This window comes from Humulus lupulus, chromosome 7 (genome assembly GCF_963169125.1).
Source record: "Humulus lupulus chromosome 7, drHumLupu1.1, whole genome shotgun sequence".
In the NCBI taxonomy this organism is placed as follows: domain Eukaryota; kingdom Viridiplantae; phylum Streptophyta; class Magnoliopsida; order Rosales; family Cannabaceae; genus Humulus; species Humulus lupulus.
The window spans coordinates 208,290,543-208,307,626 of record NC_084799.1 but is presented as its reverse complement, the minus strand read 5'-3'; the positions used below and the strand labels follow the sequence as shown (position 1 = coordinate 208,307,626).

The 17,084-nt window shown below is 34.5% G+C and overlaps 2 protein-coding genes across 3 annotated transcripts; one reads left to right on the top strand and one right to left on the bottom strand.

Moving 5' to 3' along the window:
• Nucleotides 1-1,287: 1,287 nt before the first annotated feature.
• Nucleotides 1,288-4,095, bottom strand: LOC133789332 (uncharacterized). Its single transcript, XM_062227183.1, has 3 exons — nt 3,949-4,095; nt 1,614-1,779; nt 1,288-1,526 (listed from the first exon to the last, which is right to left on the bottom strand). Exons 2-3 carry the CDS (start codon nt 1,776-1,778, stop codon nt 1,479-1,481), a joined length of 213 nt encoding a protein of 70 aa, XP_062083167.1. The 5' UTR covers nt 1,779; nt 3,949-4,095; the 3' UTR covers nt 1,288-1,478.
• Nucleotides 4,096-5,358: 1,263 nt separating this feature from the next.
• On the top strand, nt 5,359-10,224 carry LOC133789330 (histone deacetylase 9). 2 transcript variants are annotated; one of them, XM_062227181.1, is made up of 14 exons: nt 5,359-5,457; nt 5,646-5,758; nt 5,857-5,974; nt 6,499-6,573; nt 6,648-6,867; nt 7,255-7,318; nt 8,216-8,308; nt 8,437-8,545; nt 8,876-8,925; nt 9,015-9,105; nt 9,224-9,294; nt 9,459-9,557; nt 9,644-9,710; nt 9,799-10,224. In XM_062227181.1, exons 1-14 carry the CDS (start codon nt 5,421-5,423, stop codon nt 9,882-9,884), a joined length of 1,293 nt encoding a protein of 430 aa, XP_062083165.1. In that variant the 5' UTR covers nt 5,359-5,420; the 3' UTR covers nt 9,885-10,224. The 2 variants fall into 2 exon arrangements, with proteins under 2 accessions (XP_062083165.1, XP_062083166.1); XM_062227182.1 differs by having other exon boundaries at nt 5,377-5,457; nt 5,630-5,758.
• The last annotated feature ends 6,860 nt before the right edge of the window (nt 10,225-17,084 follow it).

The following is a 17,084-nucleotide window of genomic DNA, read 5'->3' as shown; positions in this document are numbered from 1 at the left end:
GGATTGTGGTGCTTAATTCCTCCTATGTGTTTAAATTTATCACAAAAATGTAAAAGTTTGCAGATAGGTTGATGTTTATATATCATAGTAATAACATTTGAGATAAAACATAGTCCAAATTATTATTTCTAAGATAAAGTAAAAATAATACACATAGGTAGCTACAATATACACAGTCATAAAAAAAAATCACGCCAAAAACTATTCAGAGGTCAAGAACACTAAAAGCCCCACCGGTAAGGCTTAAAGTGAAGCCACTATAGAAGAATTGTCCTATACTTTTTTTTTATGATTATGTATATTGTAGCTATTTAGAGCATCCTACAAATTTTCAGAAAATTCCGAATAGTTTACAATACCGAAAACTAGGTTTAAACATGTTGTTTTCCACGCGCATAAAAAAAATTAGTCACGCGTGCAACAACCTGTTTGAACCTAGTTTTTGGTTCTGTAAACTATTCGGAATTTTCTAAAAATTTGCAAGATGCTCTAAATAGCTACAATATACACGGTCATAAAAAAAATTCGCTCCGAAAACTGTTCACGAGTTGTAAACGAGTTCTACCAGTAAGGCTTAAAGTGAAGCCCCTATAGGAGAATTCCCAATATATATATATATATTTAAAAAAAAAAAAAAAACAGTGAACTTACATTTTGCATTGTATGTTGCTTCTGCATAATATATATATATATATGCCTCGTTTGTTTGTTTGTTTGTTACTTCTATATTTCAGTTATAATAAGAGAGATTATCAGCAAGTTTGAAGATTAATCTATTAGCTACTCACAAAATTCTCATTCAGGATCTAATAATCACTGTTTGCGATTGTATTATATCAAGTTTGTTAAATATGAACAGATAGTTTGTTTTGGTTTGTACAAGTGTTTTTCCTTTGTTTCCTGAGACGTGCTGTGAGTTTGAGTGATTTTCTTTGTATACAGAGTCCAATCTTGAATAATTTATATTTATATACATATAATATTAATTAATAATTTATATTTATGTACATATATTATTAATCTATTAGTTGACTGATGTCTTAGTCGCTGCTGACGCCAAAGTAAATGAAGCCATAGATATCATCCAAATTAATTATATGTTACCTTTATGATTAGAAACATCAAAATCAAATTGATTACTTACTTTTTTTGACCAAATGACTTAAGCTAGCCCAGCCTCAAACTAAAAGAATTCCTCCCTATTATTCTTAATTTCAGAAAGAAGAAAATGTCAAATGATTTGTTTATGTTTAGATGACTAGAATAAGTGTAAGAACAATAATGAGGTAAACACAAACTATCATATCCAGATTCAATTTCCATTGAGACCAAAGGATTCTGCTCTTAAGCAAATTATTAAAAATAAAGCACAGGAAGGAACAAATGACCAAAAAAAAAAACAACTCCAGTCTCACATTCTCAGCAGCTGGATGAACAATGCTTCAAGACCTTATGTAGCTAACCAAATTTTCTCAGTCTCATTCTTTCTTTCCAATCCCATGTGACAAGTTGTAGATACCCCGACCCTGAAACAGACATACATATGTATCCATTCATTCCTTCATGACAATAGTCAACAATTCTAACTCGAAATCGTATATCAGAGAACTTACGATAAGATACAGCGATGTGCCTGCCAAAGCAAGAGGGATTGCAACAGAGGTGATCTTATCCATTGGTCCCTTGAGGTGTGTGTACTTGTGGACGTTTTGAAAGTACTTTTGCTTCTCGATGAGCTTCTCGCGTGGTCTGAAAGGTTGTTCGCTGATTTCTGTCATCCTGTAACACAGTATTGCCATGTAATTCTATCATGAAACAGTAGCTAAAAAAACTACACCATGCTCGTCAAAACTAGGAACATCCCAACCAAGTTCAACTTTGGCACAAAACATTGTTCTAAAGCTACCATTGGATGGTATTTAATAAAAACTATAAGATTGTTTACTGAGCATTCCCTATTTATTGTCAACAATTAAATCACCAAATAGGTAAACACACAACCCTACAATCAAATTTCTCAAGCAACACTCATTTTGGAACAACACACTAATGTATAACAATGTTTAAAATACCGCTTTTACACCTCAAGGCGTTTTGTTTTTGTGAGGCGAGGTGTACGCCTCTAATATTTAATTAAAAATATACTTTTATAACATCTAAAGACATAAAGTAAGATCAATGTGTCTTATAAAACTCAAACATAGAATAAGAAATGTCATAAAATGTACTCAAACATAGAAGCTGGAGTCTACTATGGAAAGAAGCTTCAGCAGCTATGCAGAGAGGAGGGCAGGCTGGTTTCGTTTTTTTTTTCCTTTCTCTGGTTCGGCAGCTCTAGGCAGGTTTCTGGGCTGAGTAGATGAACAAAAGGCAGAGGAGAGGAGATGAACGAGAGGAAGAGGAGAAGCTGAGTGAGTGAGCTGTTAGGGTTTGTAATTTTATTTGTTTTAAGTTTTATTGGGCTTGTTAAAATATAAGTTTTAAGTTTTATTGGGTTTGGGTCTATTTAAGATAAGTTTTAATAAGTTTTTTTTTTTTGGCTTATTTAGACCAGTTTTTTATTTTGGGTCTTTTTGGGCATAAAAAAGCCCATTACGAAATACACCCCTGAGGCGTCCGCCTCAACTCAGCGCCTCACTGTAGTGAGGCGTACGCCTCACCTCTGCTAAGCAAGGCGCATGCCTTGGTGCGTTTTTTTTCCGCCTCAAAACCGCTTTTTTAAACATTGGTCCATATGGGTGGTTTTGTTCATTGACAAAAATCATTGAGTGACTTCCTAAGGAGACAAAACAAAAGGAAACAAACAGAAACGAATCTACTAAGATGTCAGGACTCAGGAATGGGGTGTTAGCTGTGTAATGTTAAGAATGAGTGTTACCTGGCTCTTAAGACATGTATTAGGAGCTTTAGTTAGAGAGGACATGGGGCAAGCTTATATAATAATTTTTTTGTATGAGGAATAGAGACAGTTGGGTGTATAACTAGTGTGTGGGCCGAGTAAAAAGGTGCGGATTGTTTTGTAAACTTCGGGGATTCTCTAGAATTCTTTGGGAGGCTTAAGGGATCCTTGAATTTCCCCTTCTATCCTTCATTTCTTGTATCTATTTGGATTGCATTTCAATGGAGAAGGCTTAATAGCAATTTTCAGATTTCGGTTCATATCATTCAGTAAAGACAAAAAAAAACTTTCTCATCATCAAATCCGTCAAGGCCCAAAGGGGCAGAAAGAATAATACCCCCTCGAATATACTGTTCAAAACAAACTCACAAAGAAATCATGTAGATAGAATTATAAAACTACTATAATAAACCTATATTTTCATTTAAACATTATTACAAACGTATGATGGGCACGTATCAAAACTCATGAAAATACAACAAATATTCCTAAAATCACTACAAATTAAAATCATAACAATGAATAATATTGATTACTCAATATATTTAATACAATGATTATACTACCAGCTATATATATGTATTGGGATACTATTTTTACTGTTGATAAACTTGGTATCAAAAAACTTTTTATAAAGAGAACGAGCAACATGAAAACAAAGAATAAAACATCATCATACATCAAAGAATAAAAAAGTTGAATTTCAGACTGTATGCCAAAAAGGCTCTAATTTTACCAATAAAATTATCAATAAATCTTCTTATTTTGAATTAAAATCAAAAAGTAACGATACGAGACGAACAACAACCGAGTGGGACAAGTTTACCCTAATTTAAATTGGAAACCATAAATTAAATTCAAGAGCATTGGAAGAATAAATTTAAACAATAAGAAGAAGAAGCCATCTTTGTTGTTGAGATGAAAGACGTGAGAGAAAGAGATTGACCTAATATTTTCCCCCAATTCACAGCACAGGAGCACAAATCCATGAATAAGAAACAAAAAAAACATAACCTGAGAAAAGAAAACAAAACAAATCATAAAATTACCTGGACTCGGCGGAAAACGGCGGAAAACGGCGTCGGCGGCGACTTCTTGGCTGAGATCGCAAGAGAGAGAGATCGTGATGGTGGAGCGTAGAGAGAGAAGGAAAAACGAAATATGAAGATGCTTTCAGGTTTAGGATTAGTATTTGGTTGGGTTGGGCTGGGCTGGGCTGACCCAAAACAGAGAGTGTAGAAAAAAGTGGTATATTTGTAAATAAGTTATTTTGGTGTCATTTTCTCAAAACTACTTAAGCAAAAGTCGCTGCTAATTTCGTATTCTTATGTCATATGAGTTATTCTTGTTGTTTTAAGTACTCAAAAAAGTTAGAGATTTTGATAAAATTTAATGGTTTGTGAAATTGGATATCCTCTTTACATACAAATACTAAATAGTGGTAAAAATGTAACTTAGTGCCCCTATTTATCAAGGTTTTATTGAAATCTATATATACAAAAGGTTAAGAATTGTATTGTTCTTGTTTTATTAAAGACAACTTTATATAAATATGGAAGAAGAAAAAAGCACAAAATATAGTAAGTTGACCATAAAAAAATTAAAAAATATGGTGATTAAATAATATATATATATATATATAAAAAAAATTAACATAAATAAAATCACAAAATTGATCCGTTCCTCGAACTTAGGCAACCAAAAAAGCCCTATGTCCCCCATCCCTCTCTCATCTCTTCTCCTCCTCTTCTCTCCCGACAACGAAAAGTAATCGACGTTGAACACCAAATACTGACGTCGTATATATATCCTTAGGTAATATTAGACTGCACTGATAAAAGTATGTCATCTTCCTGTAGTGAGTAGTAGTATTAGATTGCATCAATAACGGTATATCAACTCCTTATGCTGAGTAGTAGTAGCTCCTCACGTGTAGTATTGGATTGCACCAATAACAGTTGGGCATCAGTGTAATGTCACCGGTGGGGTAGTTAGCAATTCTCCATTATAATATGAGAAATTGATGAAAATAACCTCTTTTTTAAGTGGTTTTGTACTCTGGCCTACTTTTGATAATTTTTTGCAAAATGGCATCTGTCTAAAATTCGACCAGTTATTTAAATTTTTCGACCAGCGGTCTAAAATTTTCGACCGGTTGTTTTAATTTTTCGACTACCTATCAAAATTATGAGAGGTTATTTTGCAAAAAATTATTAAAACTATGCTAGAATGCAAAATAACTTTAAAAAATAAATCATTTTGGCAAGACACTTAATTGTATTATTAGAATATTAATTAGAATTATAGGAGAAGGCCTGAGCCCCATACCTCATTAAAAAAACAAAAAACAATAATTAATGTGAATAAATGCATGGGCGAGTCATTCGGGCTCGGATCCACTCTTAAACACATTCGGGTCGGGTTGACCCGACTCAGCTCACATATTAATAATCTTCTTCTTCTTCTTCTTCGTTTCAATTCTCTCTTTCTGTGATTTTTATCAGTGTCTGTAACTGCAAGCATGCGCTCCAAGGACAGAATCTCTTACTTTTATGACGGTTAGCTTTCTCTTCCCTATTTTTTTTCTCTTTGTTTGCCTCATCTCTGTACTAAAGGTTTTATCATTTATGCTTGATTTTCTTGACGGCCAAACAGAAAAGGTTTGAAATTTGTGTTTTTTTTTATGGAGATTGATTGATTGATTGATTGGTGTACTCATTGAAAAAAAAGGGGTTTGTGGTTGCAGGGGATGTGGGAAGCGTTTACTTTGGTCCAAACCATCCCATGAAACCTCATCGTCTTTGTATGACCCACCATCTCGTTCTCTCCTATGATCTCCACAAGAAGATGGAAATTTATGTACTTTTTCTTCTTCTTCTTTGTATAACCCTTCCTTTTTTCTCTTTTTTTATGATTTTGTTGTTTTTATCCAATAATAATAATATTATATGATGCAGCGGCCTCACAAGGCATACCCAGTTGAGCTTGCTCAGTTCCATTCGGCTGATTATGTTGATTTTCTACATCGCATTACGCCCGATTCCCAGCGCTTGTTTTCCAATGAATTAGCAAAATGTACTACACTCTCAACTTATATGCTTAACTTATTTCATTTTTCACAGCTTAACTTACCCATGAATCTTCTCATTACAACTTAAGTTTAGATGGCCAATGGTATGGAAGTGACAATTGTTTCAAGTGCTTGAGATTTCTTGCTTGTTCAGTATGTCTCTCTACATTGGGCATATATGAATTTTTTAAGTATTAATGAACTTATTATCATATTGCAAGTAAAGGTTAGAGCTGACTTTTATGTGTTTAACATCAGGATGCAAATTTTGATTTTTGTGGTTTTCTGATAAATTAGTTGTGAGCATTTATTTTTTTTTCTATATAATTTATTATCTGTCTCTTGGTTGTACACTTTGACCATGATTTTGAGCATGAAATCTGGTCATTTCCTCCTAATCACCCTTTAGGAATTGTGATTCTTCTCTCTGACTATTCTTCTGAAGGTTACAATGTGGCATACACACTTTTCCGATTCTTGGGCCTTATTAAGAACAAGACTTCTAATTAATTTATTTCTCTTTTGTTAGATAATCTTGGAGAAGATTGCCCTGTCTTTGAGAATTTGTTTGAGTTTTGTCAAATTTATGCCGGCGGAACAATAGGTAAATAGATCATACTGGTCTTGTTGTTAGCATTTCAGCTGTTCTCTTTTGAAGTCAATAACATTTGCTAGCAGATGCTGCACGCAGGTTGAACAACCAACTTTGTGACATTGCTATAAATTGGGCCGGTGGTCTACACCATGCCAAGAAGTGCGAAGCATCTGGGTTTTGTTATATAAATGACCTGGTCTTAGGAATCTTGGAGCTTTTAAAACATCATGCTCGTGTTTTGTATATTGATATCGATGTGCATCACGGTGATGGTGTTGAAGAAGCCTTTTACTTCACTGATAGGTAGGTATTCTTTGAATTTTCTCCTCATGTTTAGAAATCGGGTAGTGAGGGCAATAGAAGCAATGGTGTTGATTATAAGGAATAATTATCTATCTGCTCACACTCAGCTGAAGAACCATGTTAGGCTTTTGTATATACAACTTTTTAAAGTGGGATGATAAGCCACTGGAAGGTTCTTAGAATTGTTCGGAATGGGCCAAAATAATTTGATACTCATTTACAGTCCATTATGATGAATCAACATTTGAATGAGCATGAATCTTGGAATTATTTTGTGCTCCCTGCCTGTCAATTACTACCAGTAAAATCATAGGGTATCAAAAAATTTATTGTAGCTGTCACACTGGCTTGGAACTCTAATCGAATCTTCATAGTTTAACATGGCAGGGTGATGACTGTTAGTTTTCACAAGTTTGGAGACAAGTTTTTTCCTGGAACCGGTGATGTCAAGGTGAATTAAAGTTTTTCTTACATTTTTAGTATTGTCCTCATAATTCTCCAAGTAAATAACATTTATAATTTCATTATTCTATTGGGTTAATGTGTCATCTATTTGTATTCCTAAGATAGTTTACAATGAAGTATTTCTACTTTAATCTCAATTGCTTTTCCCTTCGGGATTAGCATGTATATTCTTAAAAAAAAAAAATTGCCCTGTATTTAGTGCCTGCAAACATATTTTCGTACATGCTTCTGCAGTTTTTTCTTCCCATAAAACATGCAGTTATATCTTTCTTGGAAGTCTATGTTGTTACTCATCAATTAAAATATTTTTCTGTAATGACCAATCTTCAAAACTAGCTCTATGTTGGCAACTTTGGCTTGAAAGGAATGTTCAAACTTTTCAGGGTGTCAAAAGAGAATTGATGCACCAAACATTTCAGCAGTTTTTCTTTTTCTGATTGAGTAAGAGACTGGAATCTTTGGATGTAGTCATTGTAGTTTCACTATTATTTCTGTAACCAAAGATGACCTCTTATCATCTATTATAAATATTACATCTTTAGTGAGTGCTTATGTTTCAGCAATTTAGTTCATGAAGACAGTCACAGCCCAGCTTTCCCTTGCCATTTTTTTTCTTTCTCTTTTTGCTATTCTAATTGTCAATTATATTTGTTTCTTCTTTTCTTTGTTGCACATTAAGGTATATGATATTGCGTTTTGAAAACTTGGCACCCCCTTTGTACTGTTGTCATCAGTTTATGTTAGCAGGCTTTGCTCATATTATTTCTGGATACGAAAGACATATTGCTTTGTAATTTCCCTTTCCATTGTTATTGAAATATCTAGGTGATGTTGTGGAAAGTTGAAATTATAATGATGTTCTTTGTTCTTTGCTTCTTAAAAGGAAACAGGAGAGAGGGAAGGCAAGTTTTATGCCATTAATGTTCCACTCAAGGATGGAATAGATGACATTAGCTTCACTCGTCTTTTCAAAACTGTAAGTTTGTTAGAAGCACCTAAGTTGAATATTTTTTGTTGATTTTAATTGTTGTATGTGATGTCAAGTCAACTATATGCCTAATTGTTTACTTTTTATATATATATTGGAAAATTCCAATTTCGTAGATTATTTCCAAGGTTGTTGAAACGTATCAACCAGGGGTCATAGTTCTCCAGTGTGGAGCAGATTCACTAGCTGGAGATCGCTTAGGCTGCTTCAATCTCTCCATTGATGGTGAATATCATTTCTTGACTAAACTTTCTTCTCCAATTTTATTATTTTTAAGTGAGTTATGTCGGCAAGGATAGGAATGTCCTATGGAGGCTTTATGAGTGATCTTTTTCATGCCATATTAAGTGATCTCTTTAAACTGTATATTAGTCAGAAAACTGGGGAAAAAATTTGAGCACTTGAAGTTTCATCTGAAGTTGTTTTGCAGGACCCGAAGTTATTGAATAACTATCATCTTGATAATAATAATAATAATAAATAATGTTTAACCACTTTCTGCTCGGTTAGCTTTTTGGAACGATATTAAATGATCTCTTTTGATGCTTCTTACAGGTCATGCTGAGTGTGTTAAGTTTGTGAAGAAATTCAATTTGCCCTTACTGGTACCTATTCTTTGTTATTGTAGCTTGGGTTGGTCATTAGTTATTATTGCCATCGTCTGGCTCATGAAGAGAATATGGTACCTGTGCAGGTTACTGGTGGCGGTGGATACACAAAAGAGAACGTTGCTCGATGTTGGACTGTTGAAACTGGAGTTCTTCTAGACACAGAGCTTCCAAATGGTATGTCAAGTCTTCTTCACTTCTAACTTTTATTTCTTGGTTGAAAAAAATGTTGGGTTCTGTTCTATTCAAATTCTGTTAGATTTTCTCTATAATATTTTTCTTTTTTTTTTTGCAGAGATCCCAGATAACGATTACATTCTATATTTCGGCCCAGAATATTCATTGAAGATTCCACATGGGCACATAGTAAGTCATTTTATAACTTCTTTGTTATTGAGATTATATATTTCTTCTACACATAGATACTGTCCCTTGCTATACTGCAAACCAGCTAATGTTATATTTTCCATTAAATATATTTGTTTCCTTGTTTTCTCTTAATTTTCTTGTGTGGATTGTCAATTATGCAGGATAATGCGAACACCAAATCGTATCTTAGCACGATCAAAGTGCAGGTCTTGGAGAATCTTCGTCACATTCAACATGCTCCTAGTGTACAAATGCAGGAGGTGAGAAGTCTTTTGCTTGATAACTTCACCTTCTCCGTTGAAGCTTTAGTATCACAGAAGCCGAGTAAATTTTGTATGTTTTGCAGGTTCCTCCAGACTTCTATATCCCCGATTTCGATGAAGATGAGCAGAACCCAGACGAACGAGTAGATCGTAAGTGAAAATTCAATAATTGTTTTCCTGTTTTTGTTTTCCCCACTTCCTAACTTGCTTTTCTCTGGTACAAATGGCTTGTTATCAGAGCAAACCCGAGACAAACAAATCCAGCGGGATGACGAATATTACGATGGAGACAATGACCATGATCAGAACATGGAAGATGTGTAAAGCTTTTTTTAGTTTGTAGTAGTAGTGTAGGGTGGAATTGAAATTGATAGATGTCAAAATTTGAAACTTGTGTGCACAAAATGTTAGTTGTTATTCATATCTTGGCTTCCTTTGTAACTGTGTAACATGAATTTGTAGAGCTGAGAGGATTATGTAATTTTTCTTGAAATGTACAACTAGTTAGTAGTTAGACAGAGAGAGACAAGGCTTATTATCTTTTTCCTTTTGGTCATTTTAATCTTTCCATTAAGTGTGTTTTGTAATGTTCTTAATGTTGTTTCTCTTATACTTCAATGATTTGGATAATTTTTCTAATGATATAAGATGATCACTTGAGATAGATTTTCGAAATTTGAATTACTTTTGTCCAAAAATGAGTAATAATGATAAGTGCACACAAAATATAGCAGGTGTTATTTTGTATGTAATAATTTGATAAATACTTTGTATGTACTTATCTTCACTACAAATATTTATTTATGTATATATATATGAGCCTCTATCAATCTCTCAATCCCACATTTACAACTAAAAAATGTATATTTGTGAAGATTCTTATAAAATAAGAAACTTTGTTAGAAAGAAGATTAATATAAAAGTTTTTTCCTGCGTCTTTTTTCTCTCTCGGTGTATTCATCGACGCCATGGCAAAGGGATCAAAGGTTGGGGGGAAAGGCAAATCGAAGGGCAAGATCAAGAAAACAGGGCCTACTTCAACTGATAGAGTCATCAAAACGCGATCTATGGATGCTATTTTAGGGATTAAAGAACTGGAAGTGTCAGAGGATGAACAAGGTGACGATGTTCTGCGAGCTTGCGGTGGTACTACTCCAGTATCGAACAAAGGAATATATCAGAATGTGGATGACTGGTTCTCGGCATCTAAACAAGTTATGCAAGATGTTGATATGGGTAAGGCTGCTCTGTCTCCGATTTTACAGACTAATCCTATTAATGTTGGTTCTTCAGGGACTAAAGAGGCGAGTGCTGTAAGATCGGGTTTTATAAGTCAGGGTAGGAGCTCAGGAGTTAAAATCAATGATGAGGATATTGCAGACGAGGTAAATTACTGGCAATCCTCCATTGTTTGCTATGTGCTTGGTGCAAATCCACCAATTCGAATTCTGGAAGGCTTTGTGAGGAGACTCTGGAAAGATCAGGTAGACAAGGTTGGGATTCTCTCATCAGGTATTTTCATCATCCGGTTTTTGACTATGGAAATGAGGAACAGAATTTTGGATGGAGGATATTTGTTTTTTGGAAGGAAACCTCTGATAATGAAACCTTGGAACCCAGTCGATGACTTTTCTAAAGAAGATATTGACTCAATTCCGACCTGGGTTCAATTGGGTGGTCTTGATCTTAAGTATTGGGGTGAGAGATCATTGTTTAAGATAGTGGGTCAAATTGGAAAACCAATTCAAGTTGATGCTATTACCAGGAACAGAGATCGGTTAGCCTATCCTAGGATTCTTATTGAAGTGACCATGAAGCAAGAATTTCCAGATAGAATCAGTTTCTGGAATGAATTGGATCAAGAAGTGGATATTTTTGTGGAATATGAATGGAAACCAACTATATGCACGAATTGCTCTGGTTTAGGACATGAAGCTCACAGCTGTAGGAAGACTAAAGCAGTCAGACAGGAGTGGGTTCCAAAACAGAGGGCTTCAGATCCAAAGGAAAATGGAATTGCAGTAGATGAAGATGGCTTTCAGACAGTTACCAAAGGAGTCAAGATACCGGTATCTACAATTAATCAAACGATTGTGAACAATAAATTTGGTCTGTTGGATGGGGATTCTGAGATTGAAGGGTCACCAAGGAGCAACACAAGAAGAGAGGGGGGAGGACCCTCTACACAAAATGGATAGAATACCTACATGGAACATACGGGGGATTAACAGCCACCAAAAGCATAGGGAGATTAGGCAGTTGCTTATTTCAAAGAAGGTTGGCTTGGTTAGTCTGCTCGAAACAAAAGTGAAAAATAAGAATATGGGTTCTTTATATACAAGTCTGTTTTCTGGATGGTGTTTCACGAATAATAATTCTTGGGCTGATAGAGGGAGGATAATAATTGCTTGGAATCCAAGAGTCTTTTCTTTGGATATCAAGTTATGTACTGCACAACTCATTCACTGTGTTGTGCAAATTCCAAATAAGATAGGTAGATTTCTGGTCACCTTTGTATATGGATATAATATTGAGTCTTTCAGGGAGCAATTATGGAAGGATTTGCAAGACTTGGCTGGTTGTATCAATGAACCTTGGATGGTGACAGGTGATTTTAATGAAATTCTTTCATTGCAAGATAGAATTGGCAAAAGGACTACCACTAAGTTGTCAAATAGCTTTCTACAGTGTTTGCAATTCTGCCAATTAGAAGATTTGAAATTCTCAGGGTGCTATTATACTTGGAATAATAAACAAAGAGCTGAGGAGAGAGTGTATTCAAAGATTGATAGAGCTGTAGTGAATTCACAATGGATTGACCTATTTCCTAACTCAGAGGCTGTGTTTTTACCCGAAGGAGTATTTGATCATAGTCCGATTCTGATTCATTTTTCTTCTGAGATTCAAGGGGAGAAGAAGCCTTTTAGGTACTTTCGAATGTGGAAAGAGGCGCCTGGTTTTGAGGAAAAAATAAGCAATAACTGGAGTTCTTCAGTTGTGGGATCACCAATGTTTCAGGTAGTCTCTAAATAAAAAAGATTGAAGCAAGTGCTTATGAGTATCAATAGAGAAGGATTCTCAGACATCCAACAAACAGAGTTGAAGGCAGAGTTAGCTTTGAAGGATGCTCAGGAACAATTGCAGCAGAACCCGTTAATGCTCAATTGATTATTCAAGAACAGCGAGCTAGAGAATATTTTCTATTTTGCCATAAAGCTTATATGAGCTTCTTAGCTCAGAAAGCTAAAGTGGTTTGGATGGCTAATGGGGATGAAAATACACATGTCTTTCATGCTTCTCTCAAGGCTAGGAGAATTCAGAATAGGATCTTGTCTATCAAGACAGAGACAGGGGTTTGGGTAGACTCTCCTATTGATATTAAAAGAGCCTTCTTGGACTTTTACCAAAGTTTGTTGGGGACACAAATGGTACACAGGATACCAGTATCTCGGTCAATTATGAAGCTTGGACCAGTTTTGAATGAAAGTCAGATTCAGGAAGTCACAAGAGGTTACTCAACTCAGGAGGTCAAGAATGTTATGTTTGGCATTCCAGGACTGAAAGCACCAGGACCAGATGGTTTTAGCAGTTACTTTTATCAAGATAATTGGTCCTTGGTGGGTCAGGAGGTTACTACAGCAGTATTGTCCTTCTTGAATTCGGGTAAACTTCTGAAGGAGATTAATAACACAGCTATTACACTCATTCCTAAAAACATATGCCCTGATACAGTGAGTGACTTTAGACCCATCTCTTGTTGCAATGTCCTTTATAAAGTTGCTTCTAAGATGATATGCTCAAGAATTCGGCAAGTGTTACCAGAAATAATTGCAGAGAATCAAGGGGGATTTGTGCATGGAAGATATATAGCTCATAACATCATGATATGTCAAGACTTAGTTCGATTTTATGGGAGGAGAAGTTGTAAGCCAAGTTGCATGATTAAATTGGACTTGAGGAAAGCATATGATACTATAGAATGGGATTTTATTGAAGAAATGCTCACTGAATTTCACTTTCCTCAAAAATTTATACAACTTATCATGGTATGTGTCCGAACTCCCAGGTTTTCACTGATGATTAATGGCTCACTAAATGGTTTTTTTGAGGCCAAAAGAGGGTTAAGGCAAGGTGATCCATTATCTCCCCTATTATTTGTGCTTGGCATGGAGTATCTATCTAGAATTATGCTTAAAGTCAGTTCTTCTCCAGGTTATAAATTCCATGATAGATGTGCAAGTTTGAAACTGAACCACCTTTGCTTTGCTGATGATATTTTATTATTCAGCCATGGAGATTTTGTATCTATATTATGGCTGCTTAGGGGACTTAAACTTTTCTCTAAGACTTCGGGACTCTTTCCAAGTGAAGCTAAATCTGCCATTTATTGCAGTGGTAAGTCTGACTTAGAGATTGATAAAGTGGTGCAGGTTTCGGGTTTCAGTCAAGCTTATTTACCTTTCAAATACCTGGGCATTCCTATCTGCTCTAAGCGCATCACAAATGCTGAATGTGGGATTATACTAGAAAAGATGGTGGCTAGAATTCAACAGTGGAGATCTAGGAACCTATCTTATAGTGCTAGAGCTATTTTGATCAACTCAGTCTTGCTGTCCATACACTCTTATTGGCCTCAAATTATGGTTTTGCCAAAAAAGTTATTGAAGGATGTTGAAGCCATTTGCAGGGCCTTTCTTTGGAAGGGAGTGGTTGATTCTCATACTCCAGGAGCTGTTTCCTGGTCTACTGTATGCACACCAAAATCAGCAGGCGGATTAGGCTTCAGGAGAATATTGGAATGGAATTTTGCTGCCTTGGGAAAGTATGTATGGGCAATAGCAGCTAAGAAGGATAATCTATGGGTACGGTGGATTCATAGTATCTATCTGAAAAATATGGATTGGTGGACTTACCCAGTGCATCAAAATTGCAGCTGGTATTGGAGGAAAATCATAGAAATTAAGGAGTTGTTCAGAGCAAAACTGGACAGGGCATTGTTTGTTGCGCTGAGATATAGCGTTCAAACTGGACACTCAATATTATATGATCAACAAGCAAAGGTTCAATGGAGTAAATATGTCTGGGAGAGGTGCACCATTCCGAAGCATAGATACATACTTTGGCTTGCTATGCAACAGAGATTGAGAACCAGAGTGTATCTTAGTCAATTTTGGCATGAGATGGACAAGTTATGCTTGCTGTGTGGGGATCACAATGAAGACATTTCTCATCTTTTCTTTCAATGTACCTACAGCAATCAATGTCTAAAGAAGATGAAGGATTGGTTAGGCTGTCGAGCACAAACAGAGGACTTTTACAAGTTACTGCAATGGTTCTCCAAGGTGAAATATTTCAGTAAACTCAGGAAGAAGTTCTGCATTGCAGCTGTCACTGCCTTAGTCTACCATTTATGGAGAGTTCGGAATGATGCTTTGTGGTCATGCAAGATTTGGCAGGTTAATCATACTTTAGAGGGTATCAAAACAGAGATGAAAATGAGACTTACTGTTTGACTGTATAAGGGGAAAAAAGATAGAGATAATGATTGGATTCAAAAGTTGTACAGTTAGATTCATGAATATAAGTTAGATATAGGGGTTGGTAGTCATATAGGGGTAAACTCCAACACAGATCCAATAGTGTACATGATTGATTTTGAGCAATATAATGATTCTTATTCACCAAAAAAAAAAAAAGATTAATATATTATAATTATATTAATATAGAAAAAATTAATAAATTATTTGGGGAGAACTACCAGCTATATATTAGAATTATAATTTCTATGCCAGGATACCAGATTATTGCCAAATATTCAGTTTCTGCTTCAATATGCATGACAAGATTATTACCAAGAAAAAGTTATTGTCTTAGAACTTTTTCTATCATCTAAAAAGTTTTTGTGATGCATGTTTGGTAAAATTAGTTGTAGTGCCTATTGGTGTCATAGCACAAATTCCTAAGCATGTTCAGTGAATATTTGGACTGTGAAATGATAATGTCATTTTCCATTTGTTTAATTTGCAAACTTAGAAAATAATTAAGGTCCGATCTCAAATTCATAATGTCATTTTTCTATTTGTTTAATTTGCAAACCTAGAAAATAACTAACATCCCCATCTCAAATTCATATTCTATTAATTTAACAAAATTGTCTATTTCATCAAGACAACATAATGTCATCTACACATATTTGAACAACAAATATATTTGTGGCCAAGTGTTTGATCAGAATTACCCATAATGAATCAATTTAGATTGTGAAATGAAAATGTGATTTTCCATTTGTTTAATTTGCAAATCTAGAAAATAACGAAAGACCCTATCTCAAATTCAGATGTCATTAATTCAACAAAATTATCTATTTCATCAAGACAAGTGGATCCAAAAATAATGTCATCTACATAGATTTGAGCAACAAATATATTTGTCGCCAAGTGTTTGATAAAGAGTATTTGATCAGAATTACCCCTAATAAATCCATGACTGAGCAAAAATGACGTGAGCCTAGATACCAAGCGTAGGGTGCCTGCTTCAATCCATACGAAGCTTTTTTCAGCTTGTAAACATAATCTGGAAAATAAAGATCTTTGAACCCAGTTGGCTGCTCCACAAAATCCTCAACATTACAGTTATCTTTAGTTGTAAAAAGTTATCATATGAACATTATATCCTTTTGTATTATCTTATCTCTCTCGGTCTGGTTCATTGATCATAATTTATCATTGGAGATTTTTAGTGTCAGTTTAGTCTGTTTGAAAGGTTGGTCAAATTATGATGGTTGTTTTGTCTACATGCAATGATTTACGTTATCTTATTTCTATTTTTACTAACATATTTCTATTAAGTTGTTTGTCAAGTCACGTGCACTGCATGAAGTGATTTTCCTTTCTTGACCAATGCTATAAATATAGTATTAAGTTGATGAGGTCAACCAACTTTTTGTTCAGATCTCTTTGGTTTCTTGTTTTTGCAATATTCTTTCAAGATGAGGAAATCGAGAGCTGAAAGAGAAGATCAGAGAGATTGCAAATGGAGTGGATAAGGGGAGCTTGTTCGAGAAGAAACTGAAGGGAGTTCAGTTATAAGCATTTAAAGGAAGTTCAAAGCATTTCGATTGGTGATTTATTCAAGTATTAATTCGATGCTAATTTATGAATTTGCAAAACTACTCTTACTTATTGTTTTGTTTTCAAAAGAAATTTAATACAAGTCTTTACTTTGATTTTTTCAAGTTTAATGGTGTTTCATTAAAGTACCAAAACCACTTTCATACAACTTCATTCACAGTTTTGAGTTTTCTTACAAATTAAGAAAATTTGTTAGAAAGAAAAATAATATTAATAAAGAAAAAATTATTGGATTCTTTGCAGGAAAATTTGATTTACAATTTTTTTTTTTAAATTAATACAATCTTTTATTATAAAATTTATCAAACATAAAAAAAAATTATAATTGTTTACATCACATATTTTAATCATACAAAATATAAAAGAAATCTAATGCAAAGCCTACTTACTATTT

Excerpts from the sequence above, each read along its gene's own strand:
- LOC133789332 (XM_062227183.1), bottom strand. The coding sequence starts at position 1,778 with ATGACAGAAATCAGCGAACAACCTTTCAGACCACGCGAGAAGCTCATC. Across the intron at positions 1,527-1,613 it reads GCACATCGCTGTATCTTATC|GGTCGGGGTATCTACAACTT; the intron begins GTAAGTTCTCTG and ends TGTCTGTTTCAG.
- LOC133789330 (XM_062227181.1), top strand. The coding sequence starts at position 5,421 with ATGCGCTCCAAGGACAGAATCTCTTACTTTTATGACG. Across the intron at positions 5,759-5,856 it reads ACAAGAAGATGGAAATTTAT|CGGCCTCACAAGGCATACCC; the intron begins GTACTTTTTCTT and ends TATATGATGCAG. Across the intron at positions 8,926-9,014 it reads AATTCAATTTGCCCTTACTG|GTTACTGGTGGCGGTGGATA; the intron begins GTACCTATTCTT and ends GTACCTGTGCAG.